General features: G+C 37.7%; 1 protein-coding gene across 1 annotated transcript; it reads right to left on the bottom strand.

The window, feature by feature from the left end:
• Window positions 1-27,608, bottom strand: CHIC2 (cysteine rich hydrophobic domain 2). The gene is made up of 6 exons (XM_021394446.1): window positions 27,290-27,608; window positions 20,213-20,267; window positions 19,917-20,072; window positions 10,011-10,067; window positions 9,785-9,844; window positions 1-7,040 (listed from the first exon to the last, which is right to left on the bottom strand). The coding sequence occupies exons 1-6, from the start codon at window positions 27,406-27,408 to the stop codon at window positions 6,990-6,992; spliced, it is 498 nt and encodes a 165-aa protein (XP_021250121.1). The 5' UTR covers window positions 27,409-27,608; the 3' UTR covers window positions 1-6,989.

Below are 27,608 nucleotides of genomic sequence, written 5' to 3'. Positions count from 1 at the left end.
TAGACAGGTTAACAAACATTTTATTAGTCTGTAATACATACAACTTAAGAAATGCTTTTAAAAAAATCATATCGGAGTCCATTCCAATTCTGGGTCAGGTCAGGAAAAACAACGCTGATGTATTAAATAATATTCTATAATTCAACAATAGATTAACTTCAGTAATTTAGCAGTCGTGGTTAAATATTCTTAAATATGTGTATTTACAATTGTGCAGCCTTAAAAAGAAGTCCCTTTCTTCCTATCTTCTCTCTCCAAAGCCCCACGCCCTGTGAACACAGTGCTGGCCTCTGAACTTCCAGACTCTCATCCAGACTTAAAGTATTTGAAGAGGAATGTTACAATAGCAAAAAATCACAGCAACCCTATCTTCCTAAACTCTTCATTAGAGGGAACCCTCTGCAGGCATAATCATCAAGTGCATATAAATAGCAGCTTTTAAATATCCAGTTCCATGTTAAATTATTGCTTATGCATTTTCTGCTTCAAACAGATTTTTAGCATAGATGAAAAATACTTGTTTTTAACGTTTGCCATCTCGAAAGCTAACATTTAAGCGACTTGCTTTCTGTTACTGCTTTTTGCTTTTAAGAAGTTCTTCCTAAGCATAGACAGTCCGCAAACTTTTCAAGCAAAATGAATTACATTGGGCTAATTTAGCACACAACATTTAGGCACCATTTTCTAGCTTGTTGTTCTTTTTATGTTTGGAATTAGTTTCATAATCTCTCTGCCATATTCAGTCTCCTACAGAAACAAGAATCAAGTTACACTTTCAATATCTCTAACTGCTCTGCATTCCTCGCTACCTCACCGAACCAAACCACTCATTGGGAAAATAATTAATACACTGAATTTCCTAACAAGTTAGAAAGCCTGTTGCAAGCACAGAGGAGCAGAGAGAGATATTTACAGTTGATGAGTGAGACGTGTGCATTGGTACAATTAAATCAGCTTAAACAGAGCCACTAAAAATACCAGTTATATTGCATCTGGATACCTGACCTTTGTTTTGTTTAATTTCTAAGCGTGATCTTAAAAAATGGATTCAGAAACCTAAAGCACTGCAACAGAAAAAAGTCTTCAGCTAATTACTAAGTCTAGTTTTCACCATGAGGCAAAGTAACTATCAATGATGTAAATGAGGAAAAAAAGCACGTTTCAACAAAGCTTGTGAGATCTGCCCTCCAAAAACGAGCATTTGTTAATGGTTCCCTTCTCCATAAAACTAAAAACTAACAACAAAGGTCTCTTTCACTTACCTGAACTTAAGCTATCCTAACTGGATGCCACTTCTGGCCCTCAGAGATACTGTCACATGACAGGAGCTGTCTGGGCAAGTCAAGAATTTTCTTTGGAAACAATTAGCCATGCATTACAGTCCCCAGTCTAGGAAAAGACTGGTCTGTACTCACTGTGCAGCTCTCATCAGTGATTCCTTTTTGGTCTGGTTATTTTAAACTAAAAGATGCTGAGTTATGAAGTATGCTTATCTCTCTATCTGCATAATAGCACACTTGTTAAAACTACAATAGAAATGAAAACACTCCATGTAATTATCGAAATGGACTGCTTGCCTTTACTTAACTTTCGTTAAGTAATACCATTTCATATGGTTAAAAACTGTTTTCCAGTACACACAAAGAATCTCAAACCTAAACCTCGAGTTCAATCTCTTGTGTGTGTTTCTTCTCCTAATTTGTTTCCTCTCATTAAATTTCTCCTAACAATCTGTTGTATTTTTGAGAGTCAAGCATTTATGAATCTCTTTCAAGATAATAAATCTTAATGAAATATTAATGAGCTAATTGAAGCAGAATGATTTTAAATAAATGCAATAACATTTAGTTAATAAAAGATGTATTATCCAAGTGTTATGCGGTGGAGATGCACACATCAGAACAAGCGTCAAGAAACAAAGTTTCATACAAGGACTCCTTCTTAAAAATTTGCAAAAATAATTTCTAATTCAGCCCACGCTGACTGAAACACCATTGTGAAATAAGTTTAAAAAATTAATGAACTAAAAGTACTGTTACCAGCAAAACAACCTGGATAGCTGTAACTAATGAAGAACAAATACAGGACTTGTTGTTGCTGTTGTTGTTGCAATGAAAGCATCTGTTTTAGGGTATTTCTCCCCTTGAAATGTTTCTACTTCCCTAGGAGTTATACAGTTCTCTCTTTACCAGCACCTCCTGATTCATCCAGCCTGAAGAGAGAACTTCATACAAAGAACAAACACAAGAACGAAGAAGGTAGCACCATTAGAAAGAATCACTCTGTCCAGATCAGCAAAACAAAAAATTCATTTATCCTTATTCAACATACTTTGACATTCAGCAGCCTAACAATACAGGGTAAATAGAGCTCTCATTGCCGCATATTGGTAACATTCACAATGGTCATGCATAATACAATCAGAAGTTTTCCAGGGTGCCGTTTGCAAGTAAGCCTTCATGCAGATAGGCATTCAGCTCATAAACTCCATTTTCATATTCCCTATTAGTCCCTGAGTAGTTAATGTTTCTACCCACAATATGGCTATTAAAGGCATTATAACCACCATTACACTCAGTTGTTTGTAACGGAAATGCAGTGTGGCTTTAGGAAGAAGCAGCACAGAAATTACAGCAAATTAGTGGTGACAAATACAGACTGTATTTCTAAAATGCTTTATTTTTGCAAGCAAGGTAGCTGAAGAGCGACATAAATGACTTTAGTCATGGATACAAAACTAGCCAGCTACTCCTACCCTTCGTTAATAAGTCACTACTGTGAATCCAGACACGTGGGGCTCTGAGACCTCTCTAATTGAGCATTTCCTTTACATAAAACCATCAAGATTTTGACCTAATGTAGGGTCATCATCATCCTTCTTTGAATTACCCAACAGCAGCGCTTAAAGAACTTAAAAGAACCAGGGATTTTCTTTGCTTAACAAGTCCTTTGCCTCTTCAATTAAAGTGATCTCTAAATTATTCAGAATTCAAATGGTGGGTGTTTTTTTTTGGTGGACAATTTGCATTATTGCCAGCTGCTCAAAAACCATAAGCTAGGGCTCCAAAACAAGGGGACTGATTTAAAATTAAGACTCTGGGATGGGGGCTGGGAGGAGGGAATGAAGGCAAGCTCTTTCCCTTTGGCTTCTGCCTTCTGAGCAGTTACAGACTGCATTTTAAAGCTCTCCCCTACAACCTTCAGGGCTAGATAATGACTTTTAGAAAAATGAAAACTGACTTAAGTAAGCATGTAACTCAGAAAGAATATGTATTTTTTCAGCACATGGTCTTAAGAGTTACAAAGAAGTATCATTTAACAAATGAATTTCCTGATTTTAGCTTATGTCTAAGTACTGTAACTAAGTTCTTATAATATACTTTACCTGGTTTTGTACATCATAGGAGATTTTAGATTTGCTATGGATGTTCTTGGATTTGCATACACAGTGTATTAAAACTACTACACAACATAACTTATTTCCAAACATTTTAATTTCTGGTGACATTTGCTAATCCCAGTTTAAACCTCACGTTATAATTAATTATTTAACAAGAGAAACTCTACAGAATTCTTACAGAGGGTCAGAAAGAAAGCTCTTCTGCCTCAAAACTTATTTCTAGCTATCACTAAAAGAATAAAAATAATCTGTTTTGATTATGTTACAGAATAACTCTTTACTGACTCGCTGAAGGCCTCTATTCCTACAAACAATAATTAGCTTTCACAGGGAGTCAATGATGCCTCTACCAGCAGTTATTCAGGCTAAAGGTGAAACAGACGTAATTAGCAACAATCATTTGTTAAATGATTAATAAAGTAACTATCTAAATTTCACTATTCAAGGAAATTGGGAATAGATAAGATTTGTAGGAATTGCTGAGTTACTAGAAGCTGAATAGGTTAGTCTAAGGTAATAATTATTTTAGCAAAGAACAGCCTATGTTTTACAAGTCCTACTATAGCTTCTGACCTGCTCAAACAATTGCAATTTCATCCCTGGTCAATTGGACAAAAACAAGTTAATATATGTATTCTTACCAGCATACAAAATAACAACATTTAAATATTTTAGAAACCACATCAAAGAAAAATCCTGTTGACTGCTGCAGGCTTTAAGCAGGTGATTGATGGAAGTTATTCCTCAGTTCAATTTTTGTTACTGTAATTATTGAATTGAAAGGGATCATGTTAACATGCTTGGTAACATTCTTACTAGACAAGAGTACTACCTCAACAGGGAGTAATGCTTTTGAGAGAAACTCATCTATATATAAATGCACTTTTTCAAGTTTTCTGGGTAGTATGCTCAGAGGTACTAATAAGATAAGAAATGTTTTAAAAGGCAACTAGTCTACTGGCCTTACTGTGGAATTTAGGCTTTTACTTGCTCAAAGCCCTACTTTGGACCCTTTATAAATAGAACTCTCAGAGAGTAAGTCACAGGGAAAATACAGAAATACCTAACAGCAGGTGCACCTGAAATAGATGCGTTCTTAGAAAGCACTACTGCTTATGTGGTTTTTTTTTTTTTTTTTTTTACTAACAAGTTGTTCTCTGTAAATCTTTAAGTCAGACTGCATCCACTGTGCTTGTTTCAGCACAGTATCACACCCAAATTAGCTTTAAAAACCGGAAGGTTTGGCAAGGTAGTCGTGGTGTCACAGAACGTAGTACGGGAAGCTTGGGGAGTAAACTAAGGTCATTAGTTGGCACCCAGAGCAGTTCTGCTATAAGTATATTACAAGCCACTGCCAATCTATCCCTCTGAACTGAAGAACTACCAGTAAAAATCTGCATCCACGCAATAAATCTGCCTGCACTGTCAACTGAGAATGTTCATAATAAAATCTAGGCATGGCATAGTCAATATTCATTTTATTGAAAACTGAGACTTCAAGAAATCAATGCGTATTTCTGGTCACCAATATTTAACACTAGTTATTATTTCAGTTCATTTCCAACCTCATCCCTGCACCTCCCAACCTCCAGAACCTCAGCTGCCATCAACTTTAAGCTTCCATCCTCCTTCACAGGCTGAAATTAGTCCAAGATTACAACAATACTTCTGGGTGCAAGGAGTGCTGCAGACCACATTTGTATTAAAGAAGAGGCTGTAACTGATTTAAAATAAAAATAGACATAAACATTGTAACTAGTGTCTTTGGAGAGAAACCATCGTGGGCCCCAGAAGATCGAGACAGCACAAAAGTGATACTTGTTAATTAAAAAAATCACGTTCAGTCAAATCAAAGAAACACTTGTAGGCTTGTATGAAAAGCATAGCTGAGCTACTTTCAAAGTAAACAGCAGGAATTCACACAGAAAAGCTGAGCAATGGATGGTTTTGGGGAGCTGATACAGAGGGTATGAATTTAAGAAAACAAAACTTTCTAGACCACTCCCACTATCAAACATTTAGGAACATAATACTCACTAGAGAATATTATACAGAGAATAAATATTTTGAAGACATAGAAAAATAGTTCACAGCATCAAGGTACCTGTAATATATTACCTTGAAATAAAACTTGTATTTAAAAGATTAAAAAGAGAAAATTACTCTTGTAGTGGTATCAACTTCTCATTCATACAAATATTAAGCAGAGTATATCTGTTTTTCATATATTCACATTATTGCTTGCTACCACAACTGTACAAGGAAGATATTCATAGCTTACATTAATGTTCATGTACAGTAATTTTAGATACATAAAGCAAACTTTAAAATATGACTGAGTAGCAATTTAGAAAAGCTATGTGTGAAGATATGTACAACTAAGATAGAAGCAGAAGAAATAAAATACAACTGGCCTGACCCAAGCATACATCGTATATCCAGTTTAAAAACTTTTTACTGTGCAGAAAGTAAGCTTTGTAAACCAAAAGCAGAGAACGAGCAGAAGCAAGGGTGCAGTAAATCATTATATAACACAAATTTACACTGCTGACCAGCATACCTTGCTTTCATTACTTCTGATACATGGCATCTGCAGTTGTATCCAGAATTGGACTGTTCAAGATTTGTCCAATAACTTTCTTCTGCTTATGTGGCTTGAAATTAAAAAAATAAAAATACAACCCTGAAAGGTCTGCTTGGACAAAAATTTTTAGTAAAACAATTCCTTCTGCACCCCTGCATACTGTATTGGTAAACAACATAAATAAAATGATACATGGCATTAGCCTGAATTAAAACTGCTACATTATAAACCAATATAACATATTGGTTTATATACTAATATATTGTCGAAATCTTGAATTCTACTAATCAGATGCATGCAATTCTCTCAGTGATTTTCTAATCTGAGTAAAATAATTCTACTTTGCTTTTTCTTTTACTTCTAAGTTTAGAACTTCTTCAGAACCAGCTGACAGGACTTCTTCATGAAAAGCACAGACTCCTACTAATGCAATGGCATATGGGTTCCAAAAAGCACAATTTCAAAAGGAACTTTATCTCCCTCTTTTGTTGGAAGAAGCTAGCCAATATCCAAAAAGAAATGAAAATATTTACAACTGACTAGTCACTGACAAAAGTTTAGGTAGATCTTTGATGGCATTTCAGCACATGAACTAATAATTAAAAGGACTTACACAATGTACAATCAATCAGTTTTGTCATTTGGGGGTAAAAAAAATACCTGCTCACTTGTAGAACATTTTCAGCTGTGTATTTATAGTAATACATATATGTACACACACGCGCACACATAAAAGACTCTGAAAATCAAGATACATTACAAACAGAAGTAGTAAAAGTAATAACTTAAGTAGTAGTTAACATTTGCATGAAATGACTTTGCAGAATTTGACCAAATGCACTTAGAACATGCTCTTATTAAAACAAATGAACAAACAACAACAAAAGAATGGAAACACCACAAGAGTCTGTAGAACCAATGCTATGTCACCACCAGGAGAGCACCAAGCAAGGCACCATTGGAAAGACAACATACTTGAATAAGTCTCTAGAAACAAATCAAATGCTAATCTGGTCGAAAAATCGGTGTCTTTGGTAAAAATTCTATAAGGATGACCTACAAAAGAAGAAAAAACTAATATTAGATGATGGTAGCAATCCTATTATTTATCACAGTGATAATTCACTTATTTTCTTGTTTTGGTTTGGTTTTATTTTGAAGTCCATCAGGTAATAATACTTTCACCAGGTACAAAAATCATGTTAAACAGAATGTTCTGGAGGAAGAAAACCATAACTGGTAATGAACCAAGAGGAAACAAAAAACTTTGTCTGCTAATACTGAACACATCATAATCTGGAAGAACCAAAAATGCAACGTTCATTTTCAATTACATATGCAATTCTCTTTGAAATTGTTTCCACTCAGTAAAGGATTCTAAAAACAAATTTACACTTCAGAACTCGTATAGAAATTTGTATGGACTACTGAAAAATTTGCATATCAAACAAACCTGCAAGTCGTTAACAGGAAACTTAACTAATGTTTCTGTATGATTATGCTTCAGGTCCCCATACAAATTTTAGCTACACAGACCCACTACTGTAAGCTCAAGAACACAATTCAAGTAGTTATCTTGTTTTATATTTAAATAGAAAGCTTCAAGAAAATCTTCAAATGTGCATTTTCATTCTTCAGAGATACAGTCATGAGACCACCAAAGAGCATGATGGCTCTACTTGTGAAAAATAAACCCACTTGGTAATATAACTAAAGATTTTATTTACTTGTAAGGAGAGCTGGCCCTTCTGTAGAGTTAAAGAATTTCTAAACTTTTTTTATTGTAAAGAACAATAGAATTCGGCTGCTTAGGGTATAAACACTTCCATCCAATTGCGTACTGAACACAAGAAAAGAAAAAATGTCTCTGCTATGACTTATGAGGCCAACACTTTTGAAAAATGAATGGTATATAAATAATTTTGGAACGACTCAAATGGTTTGATATTCTGAGGCAATGCAAGCTGCTCAAAATCCACTGACTGCTGACGTGAGTTGACCACTGGATGCTGGAGAGCTACCAGGGCTTCTGATATTCAGTCAAAGTTTAAAAAGAGAGCAAGAAGAAAAGCTAGGAGTTTGTATTTATGCCAAGGGAGCATGACCACCTTATACAATTTAGCATCTCCAACAGTGGGTGTAGAATGTGAGATGAATGAGGCAGCATATTTTGCGTATAGAAGCCTAATTTAAAGCACTTGTTTTGAAAAAAAAATTTAATTAAATCAGAACTACAACATTAAGGGTAGGATTTTTAAAGAGACTAGCAAGTTAGTTAACTGAAACTGAGGAAATGATATAAGCACATTTTAAAAATCTGATTAAATATATCCATAGATTGCATATTAGACGTTTTACAAACTGAAAATAAAATCTTAGACCATCACCCCAAAAAGCTCTACATCCATTCTTACATATTATTAACACAAATAGTTCAAGTCATTTTAAATTGTATTTAACATAGTGAAGGATCATCTTAAAATTCTGCAGAGCCACAGTATTTAAAAACTATCATTGTATATGTTGTTGTCTTGTTGTTCTTTTTAAATTGAATCTGCAAAACACTGGATGGAACAAAGTTTTTCTTTAGAAAAATAAATCAGCGAGGTAAAATTCTTAATTAAAGAGAAACTCAAATTTACTTTGTGAAGTTTACTTTATGCAAATTTATCTAAATTAACAAGTTTTGTAGAAAAGGTGATACAAAATATCTGCTTATTCAGTCAACTGAGTAGGGCTATTCTGCAAAAGAAAAAAGGAATTTAAAAATCTTTTATGTTTCAGGCTAGAAATCAGATCTAATGTAGAAACAGGAAAATAGGAAAGGCTAAAAGGAAAAGGTTAATATAATTTCCTACTATTTAATCAGGTTTAAAATCAATTTTACATGCCTGATAGCTTTATTATTTCAAAGAATAGACAAAGTATCATACAACGAAAGATCACAGATAAGTTAAAACTAATACAGTAGATATTTCTCAAAGATTAGTCTTTATTCTTAAAAAGTTAACCCCTCCTGTCACCTACTTCCTAGAGGGTTAAATGAAATTTTGCAAATTCTAATAAATCTTACATTTTAGCAGCTTAACTTCTCCCTCTTTAGTACTCTCCATCTCCAAGAGATTTTCAAAATGGAAATACAAACAGCATCAAGAATGAGCAAGAACACTCCCAGCTAAAACTGAAATCCCACTTAGGACATTATTCATTTTAAACTGCGTCTAAGTTTTCACTGTGCATTTCTTACAAGGGCTTGTGGGGTCTCAGCCAAAGACCAGAGTTTTATTTTTAAAGACTAAACTTAAAAATATTTTAGTGATGTCAATTTGAGATAAAGATACTTTCAAGACATTTGAGGTAAGGGGAAGTTAAAATCCAAAAAGGCTAAAGGTTTCTTAAGCTCCAACAGCTTAGTTGAAAGGTCTTCTTCCATACTTTTAGACTTGATTAGCATCATATAAAACAGCCATATCTGACTTGCTGCGTAACCAAAGTTGTGATTATTCTTTATACAGCATCTAAAATTTCACACTCCATCAGCACATGTTCGAGCTATTTTATCTTGGCAATTAATTTATTATTTTTTAGAACACAGTGAAGCCTTGTTTTCAAGTCATTCATAACTTTATAAATCAGTCCTGCACATGAAACCATGCATCTGTGAACCGTAGAAAATCCTTGCACTCAGGCGATTAAGCTCCTGACACCTTTACTGATTAATAATCACGAAAAGAATAAGATCAGAAGCAAAATAAATGATCATTTAATAGAGAAACTCACAAAACAGCCCTTTAACTTACATATTCCATCATGTTATTCGTTTCACATTTCCTTTTGCTTAGTCTCCAATGCAAGCACAGCTAGACAAGGAGGAAAGAAAAAGAAGAAAAATGAGCTGTATTTTATTGCAGCACACAGACTGGCCCATTTGTCCACCTTTCATATTTTTCGTTCAACAAAAGCATCTGTTTCCATACTGTGCAATTCAAACTCCAACAGTACGAAGCTGCTCCCTGCGGCACTCACCTTGTGGTATAACCTATTGTTTTCCCATTCTAATAACTTCTCAATCGATCTTCGTGTCTGGAAGACAAATGAGAAAGAATTTTACTCTTGAGTGGTTCTAGAAAAACTTTGTTTTGCAGCTGCTTTTGTATGAAAAGGAGAGAAGTACAGGACAGTGACTGAGTACAGGGTGGTCTGCAGCACTACCAAAACTTCCCTGGTTTTAAAAAGTAAGCAGTGCAGAAAATTGCTTTTTATGACACCCAACTAACTGTTGTCAAAGCAGCGTAGAAAACTATAACCATTTTGGAACAAAAACAGTTCACATATGTACACCTTCCTAGCAGTTACAGCTTCAAAACCTATTACAGAAACTTTAGTGTTATCTATGTATAAATGCAGGAACATGGCTCAGTAGTACCAGCGGCCTAAACACCGCTTCTTAGAAGGTCAGCATTTAAGCAGACAGAAGTTGCAAACAGTATTTTGCACTGTCACAGATTGAGCACAAACATGCAGTAGTCTATCTGAGCAAACACAAAAGGAGCCGTTACATTTACACTCAGGTTTTAGGGAGCGAATCCAAAATGCAAGAAGTTTCAGTAACTTACAGAAGCCAACGTTAGAAAACCTATGATTTATATAAAGAGCAAACCCAGTATTTAGGATTCTAAAGCCAAGTTTGAATGCCTGTCTTTTCCACACTTGACACTTCAGATAGAGAATTCTGAAATCTGTTTCTTCACAGCTTTTTCAAACCACACACACAAGCATTAAAAGACTTTATCCACTGTAAAGTTCCACAGCATTTTGAATATAATTATTCTGTTGTATTTACATTTGAGAAATACATTCTGACATTTATGGTCATTTGCCTGCCAGAATATATACTGCTTAGCTCTAAATGGGATTTGCTACTGACTATGAATAAATAGAGGATAATTCATGGTGCCAGGTGTTAAGATGAGACCAACAGAGCTGCAGGTGCAAAAGGACGGAGCAATGACAAGGATCAAATGCAACTTAGTGCAGCTGCAGCTTCCTTACAAGGCACAGAGGGGTGAGGGGAAGGGATGAGAAAGCATCTTGCTGCTATTACTACAAAATACAAATACTGTAAATGAACCTTAACAAATCAAGCTAAATGCAGTCCTGGCAAACAAGAATGTCTGAACAAAATAAAAATCAGACAACAAATTACTCATTTCCCATCAAATACTAACACTTTTAGCTTTTAAGACTCCGGTTACTCTCTGGCATAATATTGTAGTGGATACGGGGAAACATGTCTAAGCATGAACTGCGGTCACGTGATTAAAAATTAGATCACTGCCATCCATAAATACTCATTAAACTGAATTTTTATTACTCTGTATTTTAAAAAGCATAAGTCAAGGAATTATCCAAAGGTGGATGTGCCAGCGACTAATTTATCATTTCAGTTTGGAATTGAGCGTTTTGGGGGTTATTGTTATTATTATGTTTTTAAAGACAGTGCCCTTTAACAATAATCAGTAGACCTCACTTGTTTCTTTGTAAAGATAGCCTTTTAGAGTCTGCTCTCCTTTTAAATGAAAATAGGGCAGCAGTTATGGTCACACTTTTGTTAATTTAGTTGCCAGTCAGCTCCAAATCAAAAGAAAATAAGGCTGCAGAGTGTAATTAACATTCAGTTCAGTCGTTTTGTCCCTTGTCTAGCCCCCAAGCTTTGTTAAAATTGCCATCTGAATGCTGAAGGCTGTAGGGAAATCGATTTGATTCTAATCGCACCATGAAAAGAACATGATCTAACTGCTTTCAGCCCTCCGTAAATCTGTACTAGGTCTTTAGCACAATGCAACTTCCAATTTAAAAAGCACTGAATGTCTCGTCAATGACTTTGTGAAGAAAAAAGAACAAGGAGCAGACATAAAAATTCCAATAGTTGTTTAAGCATTAAAGTTCATTTGCATCACAGCAAACCTGAAAAGGGCTGACCTCTCAAACCGCCTCTCAGGTCTATGAAGTTGTAGCCTTGACAAGCTCACATTGACAGAGCTCATTGACTCTGAAAGGCTACTCTATCAATGGTGAAAAATGGCAATAGGTTCTACTCTGAGCAGGCATCTGCCTGCCCACCCGCTGCTAAACCAATGGCAAAACCGATTCAAAACCTGAATCTACCTTGTAATCTTCCTCGCCGGGACCTCTTAATAATAGATTAAGATCACTATACAATTTAATTTCATTGTTTGCTCAAAAGACTGTGAAAAACATCTAAGCTTTTCAAATTCCAATAAAATTACAAATATATTACCATGCATACACATAAATAAGAAACTGATAGGTAGTTATGTAGTATTAATTGGTTGTCTTAAAAAGGGAGCCAGTTTAAAATCATTCGAACAGCATTAGATAAAAAAACACACAGCCTTGTGACTGTGATCATTTCTGTTCCCAGAGATGTACATCCAACTCCTCCTGTAGTAGAACTTGGGATATTCACAACTCCCAAATCACACCACATTATATATACTAAAATGTTAATGAAAATCAGACTGTAAATTATTTCTGCAAATCTCAGAGCCTGGAATAAAAAAGAAATGAATTAAGCAGCATCACACAATTCACTATAGTAAGTTTTCTTCCTACTTGACAGGTGAAAAAAAGCACTTGCACGTGCAGCTTAATTAATCACTGCTCTTGACATCTCAGTGATTTACAGTGAGGAGCAGGTGAGGATATACAAAACCAGAAAGGAACACTTGATTTGAGTGTAGCATTTCCAGCGCACTAGGATGACAAGCTTATATATTCTGTCAATGGTGTACAGAAAAACCTATACAGCAAATTATTTGTTAGCCACAACAAAAGCACAAATTAAGTGGAAGAGAGACTCGCTTATTCGAAAGATTTAACACTATCCAGCTTTTACATTTTTCCTAGAAAACACATTAATATTTGAGCAAAGCTGAAACTGCAATTCAAATACAGTTTTTAGTACACCAATGATATGAAAGTATACTTTGTAACATGCTCTGTAAAAAAGCAGATAGTGTTTAATGTTATCTACACAATTTTGTGACATAGATCTCTTCGATCTAGATGCAATCTTTCATGGAAGAATTTCTATAAAATGACTTTAAAGAGGTTTAAAAGATGTTAATGTATGACTGTATCCTTGGGAATTTCAGACTACCAAAAAAGCCCAAATCAGAATGCATGTTTACCAATTCTTGGTACACTCCATTAGACAGTTTTGCACTGAACATGAAAAATATCAGGAAGACTAACTATGAACTTTTCACACAAAAAGAAGGCAGTAATTATTACAAATAAAGTTCTACCTGTACTATCAACTGCACAAGCTCTCTCTTATGTTTCTGCAGTGTCTAGTTAATTTAGATTGCAGTTCCAGATGCAGTTACGATCTGGACTGCGAGGCTGTACAGACAAGACTCATTGCAGTGCCTGACCTGGAACATACATGTTGCATCAAACAGTACTAGTGAATGAGCCAAAGCTCCCCCACCTCGTGCTGTAGATCACTGAATGACTAGCATAATATTAAACAAAAGGTCTCATGTGATACCCAAAGTTGTGCTCATTTGAGTAACTCCCTTTAAGTAGAGAAACAATGCAGACAGTAACAACAAAATTCATCATTACCAATTTTATTCATAGTTGTCTGGAAACAGCAGAAGAATCTCCCTTTACATGCATTTGATCTGAATCTGAAAACTTCCACCGTTTATGCAAATGCAGTGCAACACTAGTCCCATAAGCTGCACGTGGAGATTTTCAAATATAAAACTCTACCACAATCAAGGATTAATAATCTTGAATATTGCTTTGAAAAAAAAAAACCATACTTCACGCTCATATTTCAAAATACAAGGAGTCCAATTCAAGAAGCTTTTTTTGTTTGTTTGTTTGTCATACAGCCCAAACTTCAATTATATCCCATGGAAAACAAGTGGAGAATCCTATCAGAACTCTGAACTCTACTATCTCTTTTCATTCGAAGAGAAAAATGATGGAAGAAGGAATCCCTGTTAGTTTTCCCAGATAAAGATCTACTGGGCTACAAAATTAAAACCCAAGTAATTTACTTATCACCCCAAATAGTGAACTATAAAGTTAGAAGTCAACTAAGTCACACAGCTGTATGCTCACTTGCAACAAGCCAGAACATCCCTAAATTACCTCTCTCATAAACAAATGCTTTCAGAGATTTAATTCTTTCATAAAGAGTTTGAAAAAACACACATTGAAGTGTGGGTATATAGTTGCACTCAGGCAATACCAAGTATTGATTATTCATATTTGTGTAAGAAATGTGAAAACATAACGTAGGCAGAGCTTAGATGAAAGAGGTCTTGATACCATGGGTAGCGTTGCCACACAGCGTGTTACTCCTAGTACTAAAATGCCTTCTGTAGAGCTCATAATGTGTGGACCATGAAAGAAGTCTAAATAATTTTAAGTCCTATATTAGTGGTGTGAAAATATCAATGTTGTAATCAAAACACATAACTGAACTACAAGTATCTTTTTAGGTGTTTGAAAAGGTGTCTGTTAGACTACGTAAGTGCATCTTGCATCACCTTTCCTCTCAGCAGCTAGGATACTTCTTTCCAAAGTCAAGCTTAAGTGTGCTCGTATCAGAAGCCACAGCAGCATCCGTGCAAGAAAGTGAATGAAACTCATACTACACAGATCGAAGAATATCTGGAAACAAACACAGCATTTCTGGGGGAAACTTCCTGCTATGGATAAGCCTTGTAGGGGAAAATCTTGACCTTGGCAAAACTAGCATTATTCCCTTGAGAAGGCCTAACAGTGATGTGGAAAAACACATTTCCTGGACATACATCGATTCAATCCCTGAAGCATCAAAATGATAACTAATATTGTTACCCCAAACTTGAATTGGTAAATAAAGACTTTTAACTCTTTCATACCAAGATGAAATTCCAGCTCAGAATCTGTCATTATAAGGAAACAAAACCCACAAATCTCCTTCCCTCCAAATAGATTCAGTTCTGGGCACGACGAAAGCATTCACCTCCTGTTGAAGGACATCCTCACATAAAGGGCCGCACGGAACGTGGAAGGTAGAATTGACTATACCAGGGATGAGAACAGAACAGAATCTACCAGATAACTAATCTGGTGTTGTCTACTGTGAGAAATTATAAACTGAGTGCAGATTAAAATTCTACCTCCATCTCTCCTTTCAAGATTACAAAGATGTTAGTTTGGATCTTGATCATTTATTTCCAAAGTATCTAGTAACACGCTACGGAATATAGTTCAAGGCCAGCGTAGGTGGAGAAACTCAATGATCTCAGGTTACAGCTGTATTAGGAAATGAAGCTGTGCCCAGAAACATTCCCATTCACTTGAAGCCAGCTGGCAGGGAAGAGCTGACATCTATATTAGTAAGTTTTCATAACCTCCAAACCACCCATAGTGTCTGGAGCATTCTGATAATGCCTAGGAATTGCTACACAATACAGAACCAACATCCACCACGGACCTTCCTATGAGTACAAATTACAAAGCTCCAATTCATAGGAACACTCCCAGGTTTCATACATTAATAGGAAGCCTTTGTTTCCTGCTGTTAGGATTATCTAAGGGCAGGGACGAAGAACAGAAGAGAAGCTACATGAAAGGCAGCACAAAGCAGCAAAACAACTTAAAAAGGCCCTGCAAAATCCAGCTATTCACCAGCACACCCGCTGAAGATCCCTCTGAAAGGAACAGTCTCTAGCATCGTGCCTCTCTAGGACTGAACCAGAAGATCACAGAATCCCAGGTATGCTGATCCTGTAAGATAAGCAATCCATTTGGAAAAAAATATATTTTTACTACATTAAAAATGTTTTCCATCATTATCATTGTTATTCCAAATTTGAAAAATAAGTTTACAGCGAACAAAATGAACAGTAACTAGTCACTTTCCACATACATTTGGTACAGTAGAAGACTTATGGTCTCCCACAGTCTTCTCTTTGTAGAAGAGCTGTCTCATCCTTCAGAATCAATATTAAGAAGGAGACGATTTGAAAAACTGTATATTCGGTACACACAAATTCTTCTTTAAAAAAGTTTCACTAAGATGACTAGACCCAATATAGATTTTGCATGTTTTCTGGTTAGAATAAACAAAAAAAATTACAATTTTCAAGAATCTTCCAAATTAAATTACAATGGAAGCTTATAAGAAAAGAGATTTTAAATATATAAATAAAAGCAGTACCTTTTGTTTTATATAACTGTCTCTTGAAACTGTTTGGAAAAATATTACCATATCAGAGCATCTCCAGTGTCAAGTTCCTGGCACATATGCAGAGAAGAAAATATTTTTTTTTCTTCAATTTTGAAAACAAATGAAATTTGTAGCAGCAATAAACCAAACTAATATGCTTTATCACTATCACCCATAAATTCAATCCTGCTTCTCTACTGCATGTTTAATTTAATCAGCAGTTTGGAAGTTGTAATTAGCTTATGTTTATACAGCACTCTGAAGATGTAAATTGCTATGTAAGTGACAATTAATAACAGGGTTTAAGCAGCACTCATCAGCTTTGTTTGAACTCAAAAACAAACAAGCAGCTCTTGCAAGTATTAGTACAGATTGCTCTTAAATATCTCATTCTACTCATTTTAAGAGATTGCCTATGAACCTTCTGAAACATGCAATTTACACGCAGAATACTAGCTATTAAGAATGGCATGGTAATTTTATCATAGCTTTCATTGTTACTGTTTCTGTTGAAATTATTTACCCCATTTACACGTCGAGAACAACAGCACTTAGTTAATACCAAAAATGAGTGCCAATTAATTCAAAGAAGTGGCTTAAAATGGGCACCTCAGCCCATAGGGATTTTTGAATTATAACTTGCTATGTCATTCTTTTTATTTAAGACCAAAATCTCAAAGACTTAATGTCCCATCTGTACAAGCTGGAACTTGTCCCAGGAAGGATGGTACAATCTGCGTATAACTGCTGAAGATCATCAACGATCTACATCCACAAATAAGGAACTGTACTTCCTGCAATTTTCTTGCAGCTTTTATTCATCTAAATCCAATCAAGACCACATTAAAGGAAAGATGCAATGATACTAAATCAAATTAAACATTTATTCTAATGCTGAAGAGTACCACGCTTTTTCTCTAATACCTCACTGCAAAAGAAGAAAAGAAACAATACTGTACAAAGACTTCCAGAACCTACATTGAACAAAGTAATGAAAAGAAAAAAAAACAGTGAAGGGAAAGCTTTCATTATATGGAAATATATTAAAGTGATATCATTAACAATCAAGCTTGCTAATGCCTGTGATTTAAAAAATTCCTAGTTTGAAGGACTTGCTGATTTAACAAGACAAATCCATAACTTAATTTTCACACAAATGCACAAAAATAAGCATCTATTCCCATTATACGGACAATCATTCTAAGTGTGTAGCTTCAAATCAATTTACATTTGTGACAGCACTCACATATTAGAATTCAAAAAGATAATGTGAGCAGTAAGAAAAAAAAATAAGAGAATTACTGTGACTTCAAAACTCTGAAAGTGCAGTTTTCATTTCATCAAGTCTTTCTCAGCCAGCTCCAGGATTAAGAGTTTCAATTTGGGAAAGCATTCCTGTGCTTTTCAGTTAATTAATTCTCCTCTATATTATAGTCATCAACTCACCCAACTGAGTTCTGGGTTCTACACCTGATAGATGATAACCCTCTAAGCAGACATCTATACACCATGTTGCCGATATAGACAAATGATGTTGCCACAAAATCTGACTGAAAGCATTTTAATTCTGGGGCAATAATCAAACTGCCTAAACACACGTATTCAGTGCTATTGAAAAGGATGTGAGCATAATGTCTAGTACTACTATGCCACTCACAAAGGCACAACACAATGTACAGGAAGCTAAGTCCTACCTTTAATTTCATCAGGGTTTAAGCATTTAAGACCAGCGTGAATCACTCATCTTCAGCACAGGAAAACATGTGAAGTTCCTTAAATAACTTCTTCTGAACAGAGCATCCACACATTTTTTCCAGATTTATCCTTCTGGAAGAAAGCTTACCATAACTCCCATCCTAAGCTAACTTCAACTGAAGCACTCCTCTGTCCCTTCACTAGGTTCCTACACAGAACCTCTTTACTCCAATTGAAACTTTGTTTCCTGGCCCCAGATGCTATGATCCCTTACCTTTTTTCTTACTCCATTAAACAGTGCATTAAGAAGTTGATTACTAGTGACTTTTAGTACTGGATTAAGAGATATCAGCCTCCTCCCCCCAAAAGCAACATTACTTTGTACCACCAGGTTACATTCCACTACAACAGCACATTACATGAGAAGACAGATCAAACTTAAGAACACCAGAAGATTTCTCCCTTGAAAGTTAAACATGGACATTAGAGATGTAAATTTCCCTCATGTTTTAATGAATAGAGCTAGACCTGGAACAGAAAAGATAGTCATCTCTGCAAACTGGTTAGGTCACCAATCTATCTGTTGAAGTAATCAGCTGATCTCTTGCAGCAGACTTTCAGGATATGGATATACAGTCATCCTACAGGAGACTCTCTAGTTCATAACAGCTTAAAGGTATAAAACCAAGGGCTTGAAATAACTAAAACTGACAACAATTGTATATTTTCATGGACTCCAATATTACCAGCAGGTTATTCTGCACACAGTTAAAACTAGTTTTAAGTAATCCCTCCAAGAGAATACTTGTTAAGATTTACACAAAAAATTAGACAACAAAAGAAATGTGTACTGGTTTTATTATGCTCTATTCTTTTGTTTGTTTGTTTTCTTTCAGTACCTGGGGGTTTCAGGCATTCAGATATAGCTTTTACAGCATATAATGGTACTACCAATACTTAAAACTACAAAAGCAGCTTGCCCAACTTCTGGTTTTAGCAACGTCACTTGCTTGAGCAGGTGTGCATTTGTGCAGAAGTCTCCCATCTGCAAATGCTTGATCAACATTGAAAAGATGAGCAAATTATAAACTCATACTGCAGAAGCATACAATCACTGTCAACTTCAGAACACTGATTTAATGACCATGTAAAATTAGGACTTTAGTAGAGAAAAGCACAATAGTGCTCAGTCTACAGTACAATGATTTGCAGCATTAATTGGTATTACACAAGATGGAATACACACAAGTGTCACCATGAACTGGAAAGATTAACAACACCAAAATAAGAAGAGGATGCTGAGGCATAGAGACTTCTTGCAAATAAGTGAAAAAGGATTAGCCACAATTTTTACACGTGAGGACAGAAGAGATGAGGAGGGTTGCAAAATTACTTGCAATGGGATAAGGGAGGTGAAAAATCAGGCACAGGCAAGGAGCTTCTGCTGTGAACGATATACTAGGTGTCATGGACAAAACACTGATTTCTAGTTGTTGATGCAAGAAAAAAAAATCTTACTCATCTACAGCTTGGAAGGAAATAAAACATCTTTAAAAAAATCATTTATAAAAGAAAGCATATTAGGTCACAGAAACTAGAAACTCCGCACATACTCTTCACAACAGTCAATCAATTGCTGCCCAAATCTGATAACCCCCAACAGAGAATCACAAATAAGCTATTAAAAATGTATGTTCAGAGTTATTACTATAACAGTAAGTGCTGTACAGTATGTTGCTTTAGCAGAGATGCTGTGCTAAACTACAAGTCACTGAGTTGTAAGCTCAGCATTCTGACTGGTGTCTATTTTAAGTGGTATGACAGACAACTGAGATCAAAATGTATGAAATCAAACTCATCTAAGTAAGCGTTAGTATACCTTATTAAAGTTGAAAAGAGAAAAAAATGGGATATGAGAAACAAGTGAAAAAAACAATACAATTCTGACTACCAAAAATAAGAATAGTTCAACTTACTCTTTTACTGAGGCAGATAACTGGCCACATACTACAACCTAAAGTGCAGCAGCAGCAAAGGCATCCACAAAGTAGCCATCGTACATTAACTGGAAGGTTCTTCTTAAGACAACTGTTAACTCTACTGATGCTGGCTTTAAATTCTTCGGGTGCAACCTACAAGAAAAAGCAAACTAGCTATTACCACAACAGAGTGATTTATTACTCTTTGCATGGACCACAACTTAAGCTTTTGCTTTTTTTAACAGCAAAGGTCTTAAATCAAATTCTAATTTTTTTTATTCACAGATACTCACCTTTCCAGTTAAAGATGAAGGAAATTCTGCTTCAAATTTGTTGCTTAGTCCAAACCTGAAAAAACAAAATGATGTTCATACCAGAATCGTACATAACCCCAACCTATGACACAAGCTATGAGCACCTGATACGAACTCTGAGAACAGCATCAATTTAAGGAAAAAATATTTCCTAAAGATAATTACTAACACTATCCTAACAGGCAGAAATACACAATCTGAAATTCACCCAACCTACAGGCTCTTTTAAAGTTCTGAAACAAACAAACATCCATATCAATTGAGAATAGAAAACTATGAAAAAGTTTGAAATGGACTAGAATTACTGGCTGTTCTAAGTCGCAGAAGATCTCAAGATGATGAGTTTCAACTTGACTTCAAAAAATAAAAAGACTGAAAAGTCTGTTTTCTATCCTACAGTTGGCTGGCAGGGTTCATGTATGGATACATCTCAAAGAAAACATGAATGCTTTCTGGCATCCAGTCGGGGTTATAGCTTAGGGACTATCCAGCCTGAAAAAGGTGATAAAACTGTATGACAGCCTACTAATTTGGAAAACACCACTCAGGTCAAAATTTAATTTGCAATTAACAACTTCCTGAATACAAACCAATGCAGCCTTACCATTAGATACTATAAATCAAATCAGAAATTAAACTACTGAAGACTTCAATATTGACAGCAAGACCAATTACACAGCTCAGTTGTGCTCAAGCTTGCTTGAGCCCCCATAGTTGACTATTTTAAAGAAACTATTTGAGAATACATTCATTAAGCAGCTAGGTATTCCGAAGGCAATCTTTTTCTTACTAAACTGAACACTCTGCTTGCCAATGGAGAACAATGTCCAAGTAGTAAATGGGCAGTTAAGTGATGCACCAATGGAGAGGCACTGCAGACAGACCTCACAAAACCAAATGGACAAAAAGTGGCACGTGAACTTAAATCAGCAGAACAGAATCTTGGAAAAGCTAACCTAAACTACACTTACATGATGCTCAACTCAGTTTGGCAGCTACAGCTCTCAAGGCATGATTCCCTTGAAACATCAGCTCAAAAGCATCAGCCATCAGAATCGGCAAGGAAAGACTAGGACCCATTAGCTAGACAATAAAGAACACAACATAGGGCATCATTTTGACTCTCCATAAAACCCTTGTATGCCCACATGTTCAGTTCTGATTGCATTTCTGGCATCCGCGTCTCATGGAGACCTTGGACTAGAGAGAAAGCAGAGAGAAGGAAGACTGATATAATTAAGGGAGTAAAACAGGTGCCGTATGAGACCATGAGGCTGACATTAACATGGAAAACAGAAGGCTGAGGGGGTTATAGGATCAAAGTACAAAGATTCAGGAAGGGAGTGGTTAAGGTGAATGATTAATTGTTAATCATCAAATCCCACAACAGAGGGCTGAAGCTGGCAGGAGACTGGTTATAAACAGATAAGGAAAGAGCTTCTTTAAACTTCAAGTAGCAAACTTCTAGGTTTATTTTCACTTGACATTATAGAGGCAGACTGTGCCAACAGATTTTAAAACAGATTAGACAAGTTCCTATTCAAACAAGCACTAAAGGAAAAAAAAGTTAAAGCATACATCACCCCTACACCGCTGCAGATGCCAGAGATTACAGGGCAAATAGATGCCAGGAACAGCTAGGGTTTCACGCAGCCTCTAAGCAGCAATGTCCATTGCCACAGTTTGCAAAAGCATGCCAGGATAGATGGCTTATTGATTTGATGCCATAGGTAATTCCTACATCCGTTCTTCAGAAGTTAAATAAGTCATATTCGTGACACTGACAGTAGACAGTACCTTACTTACACCTGAGTCACTTAACACAGTGGAATATTTTAAGTAGAATGGCAGCTCTGCAATTCCTACAAATCCCTCAAAACTGAGGAATTAACAAATTGAAACTTAACTAGATAAATGTAAGGCAAGTTTACCACTTCAATGCAAAACATACACACACACATACACTCAAGTTCTTATTGGAAATACAACTCCACAACTGAAAATTCTGTGGAATACACCATGACAGGAAGACGTTCCACACTTCCCCAGAATCTTGAGTGAAACCTAGTACCCAGGCAAAGGTTATGTCTGAAGTGTCATGCCCTATCAGTCAAGCTACTTAAAATTGCCAGTAGGCTGAAGGTGAAACCAAGTGCTGAAAAAATCTCACGTATCCACACATATTTCATATGCAGCCAAGCCTGGTAACACTGCTCTACTACATAATAAGTCCATCCAATCAACAGAGACAGGCTCTCTCTAAAATAACTCATCTTCAAAGAATGAATCACAAAACAATCTTCATGTACCTGATACTTCAACACCCAGAAAAGATTAAATATGAACTCAAACAATAGAGGAGTGGCCAGCTGTAAGGATAATTCCATCCAAAGCAATTCTTGTTACTCAAATTGAAGTGAGGCCAACACCAAGAGATGTGAGAATTTCAGCTGTTCCTCTACCTGCAATGCTAAGGAAAGTCTTTACCCTGAGGCATGAGCAGGTAAAACAAAAGCCCAAGGAAGTCTCCCTGTTCCCAGTGAAATCACAAAACAACATAATTGCAGCCTCATGCTGAAGTTTAGCTGGGAAATCAGCAGAACAGAAACAGGGCTTTTTTGTAAATGCACAATCCAGAAGTATTTAAATACTGACATCTTCAAACACAACTGTCTGGAAACAGTCACACTGCCTCAGTGCGACTGTGAATTCCTACAAAAGCAGCCTTCTAGCATGGAAACTTCTGACCAATACAGCTGCACTTTTGTAAAGCTACAAGCAAACGAGACTAAACTTCAGTATTCAAGATTTGTGGCAATGTTCAATGTATGTTGGGGTAGCTAAACTGAAACATCAAAGCTAACCAGATACCAGTGGCATTCTGAGCTTTCTATTTTACAGTTGCCACATGTAGGTGGTAAAAAACAATGACTCCATACTTCAAATGCTTTGGTGAGTAAATGATATGATCCTAATGTTATCACTGTTGACTGCAGGCTGTAATTTGGAAATTAACAGATAAGGAACTTCACATAACACTGCTACAGATTCACTGTAATGATACAGGAGCTCTGGAAAAAGCAGCAAAAACTGTCTTAAAATCAAACACTTGAAAAAAAATTCTGGAGCTGCATTTCCTGAGACAGCTGTCCTCATGTAGCACTAGATGTCTTTTGTACAGCGCCCCACTCTCAGGCATACACTCCTCTGCTTGCTCTAAGCCCGCCCTTATTTCACATCAAGTCCTCCATGTTTTCAACATATCCACGCTCACCTCATGCATAAGCACATCCTTTAACCTTCCTGGAACCTGAAAAAGTGTTTCCTGAACATGTCTCTGCTTGAAAGGCTCAGCTGAGTTCCTCCTTGTGTACAGTGGGGAGAAAGAAATGGTGAGAGGTGGAATCTTCAAAGGATAAAAATCACAGTATAGGACTCAGCCAACACACAACCTTTTCTCAGGCTGCAGCTCTGATCTTCCTAACACATAAAACCGATAGACACTATCTTCCACCTCTTTGTCATCTCTTATTGAGACACTAAACCATTTTTTGCATTCTTCTCAACTATCACAGAATCATAGAACCATTCAAGTTGGAAGGGACCCTTAAAGGTCATCTAGTCCAACTGCCCTGCAATGAACAGAGACACCTACACAGCTAGATCAGGTTGCTTAGAGCCCTGTCCAGCCTGAGCTTGAATGTCTCTAAGGATGGGGCATCCATACCTCTGGGCAACCCGTTCCACTGCTTCACTACCCTTATTGTAGAAAATTCTTCCTTATATTCAGTCTACATCTCCCCCCCCTTTTAGTTTGAAACCATTTCCCCTTGTCCTATCACAACAGACCCTGCTAAAGAGTCTATCCCATTCTTTCCATAGCTCCCCTTTAGATACCGAAAGGCCACTATCAGGTCACCCCAGAGCCTTCTCTTCTCCAGGCTGAAAAGCACCTCACAGGGGAGGTGTTCCATCCCTTGGATCATTTTTGTGGCTGTCCTCTGGACACTCTCCAACAGGACTATGCCTCTCCTGTATTGAGGACTCCACATCTAGACACAGTACTCCAGGAGAGGTCCCACCAGCCCAGAGCAGAGGGGCAGGATCACCTCCCTTGACCTGCTGGCCACACTCCCTCTGATGCAGCCCAGGACACAGCCGGCTTTCTGGGCTGCGAGGGCACATTGCTGGCTCATGTCCAGCTTGCCATCCACCAGTACCCACAGGTCCTTTTTAGGCTACTTAGTTCCACATGTTCACAACTCTTACAAAATACTCACATATTCCACAAACCTTAATGCTCTCCCATGCATGATTCTTCCATTACCCTCTTTCTCACTCCCGTGAAAATGTATTTTTGAGGGTTTTCCACTGCCATGATGCCCCAAACAGTTATCTTGCATCAACACAAGATGCACTAAGATGCACAGCGCAGAAAGGCATTCACCAGCACATCACAACAGCTCTCTGACAGTCTGGCACAGCACAAGACAACTAACCACAACCTTACTAGCTAGTACAGCCTGGGAAATGGCATGCATGTTTCAGCTGGTCAAGGAAAAGGGAAACCCAGAAAAAGTCACTGAAAATACAGTAAGACAACACTTATCACAAATATTCTCTTAATTATTTCAAACTCATCCTGAATCCTTCCTTCCACCCTAACAAGATTTCAGAAAAGAAAAAGTGTGAAACACCCTGGGTTTTTCAATTCAGTTAAATAATGTAAATAACATTGTATTTTCTCAGCTTTCAAGGTTCTTGCCAGTAGAAGAGATCACCTCAAGAAACCAAAGACCACTTCAAATACTACTACTGAGTACCAAGATGCCTAAATTTTTCTGGTAATGAAAATGGCTTACCTGAATATTTAAAAAACAATGTTGTTTTTTTTTAAATATAAAATTGTGTGCAGCATGCTCCAAATTGTGAGTTTTAAGATGATTACTCTTAGCATCAAACAAAAGCCCCAAAATTCTGGAAAGGCAAGGCCTTTGTACATTTTATCTGGATAATATTTACCTGAATTCTTTTGACTCTCTTTAACTACTCTGCTTAGAAAGGACTCTCACACATTTCCATTGTCTGTTGGATGAAATCAAGTAATAATAAATGCCTTTCTGACATTTATCTGTAGTCATGGAAATGACATATTTCAAACAAAACATTATGACTCCTATAGAAGATCAGAGAGGATATGACAGAAGACAATGAAAAAAAAGAGCTTCTATTTAAATACACACATAGCAAAAGCAGTCAGCATCTCTTTAAACAGCAGAGCCAGAGACAGATCAATCCAGTATTTGTGTTATTTAATCACTCTTTTTTTTTTTTTTGCCAGGCCTTCAAAGCACATACATGCTTTTATACCAGGCAAGACACACTACTTCAATATGTACACTTCGACCTATTTCATAAATTCAACAAGTGCGTGTCCTGACAGTGATCTAACTTCTAGTAATAAGCTTTTCAATCACTAAGAAAAATGTTATAGGCTGTAGAAAGGTAATAGTGTTAGCCACTTTTTGGGGAACTGTTCATGTGCCCAGTACAATAAACAAAGTAGATTAAGATCCAACCACCTAATTTTGGAAGTCCATGCTCACATTTCATTACTCATCCAGAAGTAAAAGAACTAAAATTTTGAGGAAGATACTAGTTATAATGAGCTAGTGACCATTAATAAACAATTAATGAGGCAGCTATCCTTCAACCGCAAAGTCCATACCAGTTACAGACACGGTATGCAAGCTTCCTCAAGGTTTTATTAACGGATCTTGCACAACTTGCCTTCGTGTACTGGAGAAGAAACCAGTGTTTGCCTGAATTCAGTTCTTGATACATTTCCATTTCTCAATAAGACAACCATTCTTCATCTGCTCGCCAGAAAATGGTTAAGGCTACCAGCTTATTTTTACAGAAGGCAAACAGTCACTGGATGACAAAAACTTCCTGATCACAATAGACTGAAATACAAAGTCATACACTGAATATTTTGGCTATGTTTGTTCCTTCTGAGGGCTTCACAGCCTCCTGCCCACTCCACACCCTCCCAGGCTTCCAAACCTCTCCGTCTATCACATCTTGTTTCCTGTTTATAGCCAGCTGGCAAACTGCACCACCTCGTTGTCAGCATTTCATAATATCAATCAATTATAGCGGTGATGAATCAAAGCGCCACCAAACTATTCCAAAGTTAAACCCAGATTTCTGGCAGGTCAGCATCTGGAAATCAGCAGAGGTCATGGGAGTCAGAGTAGTAGAACACAACACCTTCAACTTTGATGCTTCTGCTGCAAGGCTAGTCCTGCTGAACAGTTAAAATATACATTTTTTAATGTATTTATATACACACGCAAACATTTACATAAAGTTTGCAGTGCAGTGCTTTGTCTCTGGGGTGTTATTTCAGTATCTGAAGCCATACATCACAGCTGACAACTCTATGCTTCAGCAGGGTGAGCCTGATGGAACCAACCGGAGGAAAGTCACCCTCACCTGTTTAATTATTGAGCAACCCCACACCAACTCACAGCGTCAGCGCCAGGGATATTTGCAAACCAAAACTCGCAGCAACTCCCGTGTCAGCCAAAGCGAAACCACGTGCACCCATCGCAACCGAACACGACTGCAGACGTACCCATGGGTCCCAGGGACTCCTCCTGTCCCCCGAGAGCCCTCGGGGCGGCCCCACGTGACCGCGGGTGGGCAGCGGGCGCACGGACAGCCCCCGCAGCGCGTTCCTGTTCCCACAGCCCCACGCACCTGACTTCCTGACACCTCACCGCTCCGGATCCGCACTTTGCATTCCTCCCTTACTCACAGCCCCGCATCCTCCTCGCCTCCCAGCAGCTCCCCGCTCACCTGCGAGCCCCGGGCGACCCCCACTGGGCCCAGCCCTGCAGCGGGGCAGCAGCACCGAGGCAGCGGCAGCAGCTCCGGCCGCCGTCCGCGGCCCGCCCCAGCCCGCGGCCCGTCCCCCGCCTGCCCCCGGCCCGTCCCGGCCTCCCGTTCCGGCCCCAGCCCCCAGCGCGCAGGCCCCGGCGCGGCCCTTACACGGTGACATGGCCGGAACCGCGCACCACCACCGGGTCGGGAGAATACTTGAGGAGCTGCTCCTCCAGCGCCCGCTCCTCATCCTCCTCCTCCTCGTAGATCTCGTCGAAGTCCGCCATGGCCGGGCCCGGGAGGGGGAGGTCGAAGCGAGGAGCCGAGGCGGCGGGAGGACGGAGGGGCGGCGGGAGGCCCGGGTCCCGAGACCGGAGTGGGCGGCAGCAGGCCCGCGGCCAGGCGACGGCTGCAAGACGGCGGCTCCGGGCGAGGAAGCGCCCGTCACCCTCCGCGGGGGGAGGGGGCGAGGGGCGGGGCAGGAACA

This window comes from Numida meleagris, chromosome 4, assembly GCF_002078875.1.
Source record: "Numida meleagris isolate 19003 breed g44 Domestic line chromosome 4, NumMel1.0, whole genome shotgun sequence".
NCBI lineage: Eukaryota > Metazoa > Chordata > Aves > Galliformes > Numididae > Numida > Numida meleagris.
The sequence above is the reverse complement of the archived record's forward strand: the minus strand, read 5'-3'. Positions and strand labels throughout refer to the sequence as shown.

Excerpts from the sequence above, each read along its gene's own strand:
- CHIC2 (XM_021394446.1), bottom strand. The coding sequence starts at position 27,408 with ATGGCGGACTTCGACGAGATCTACGAGGAGGAGGAGGATGAGGAGCGG. Across the intron at positions 20,073-20,212 it reads CTTCATCTTTAACTGGAAAG|GTTGCACCCGAAGAATTTAA; the intron begins GTGAGTATCTGT and ends TTTTTCTTGTAG. Across the intron at positions 10,068-19,916 it reads TTATCTGCCTCAGTAAAAGA|ACACGAAGATCGATTGAGAA; the intron begins GTAAGTTGAACT and ends TTTGTCTTCCAG.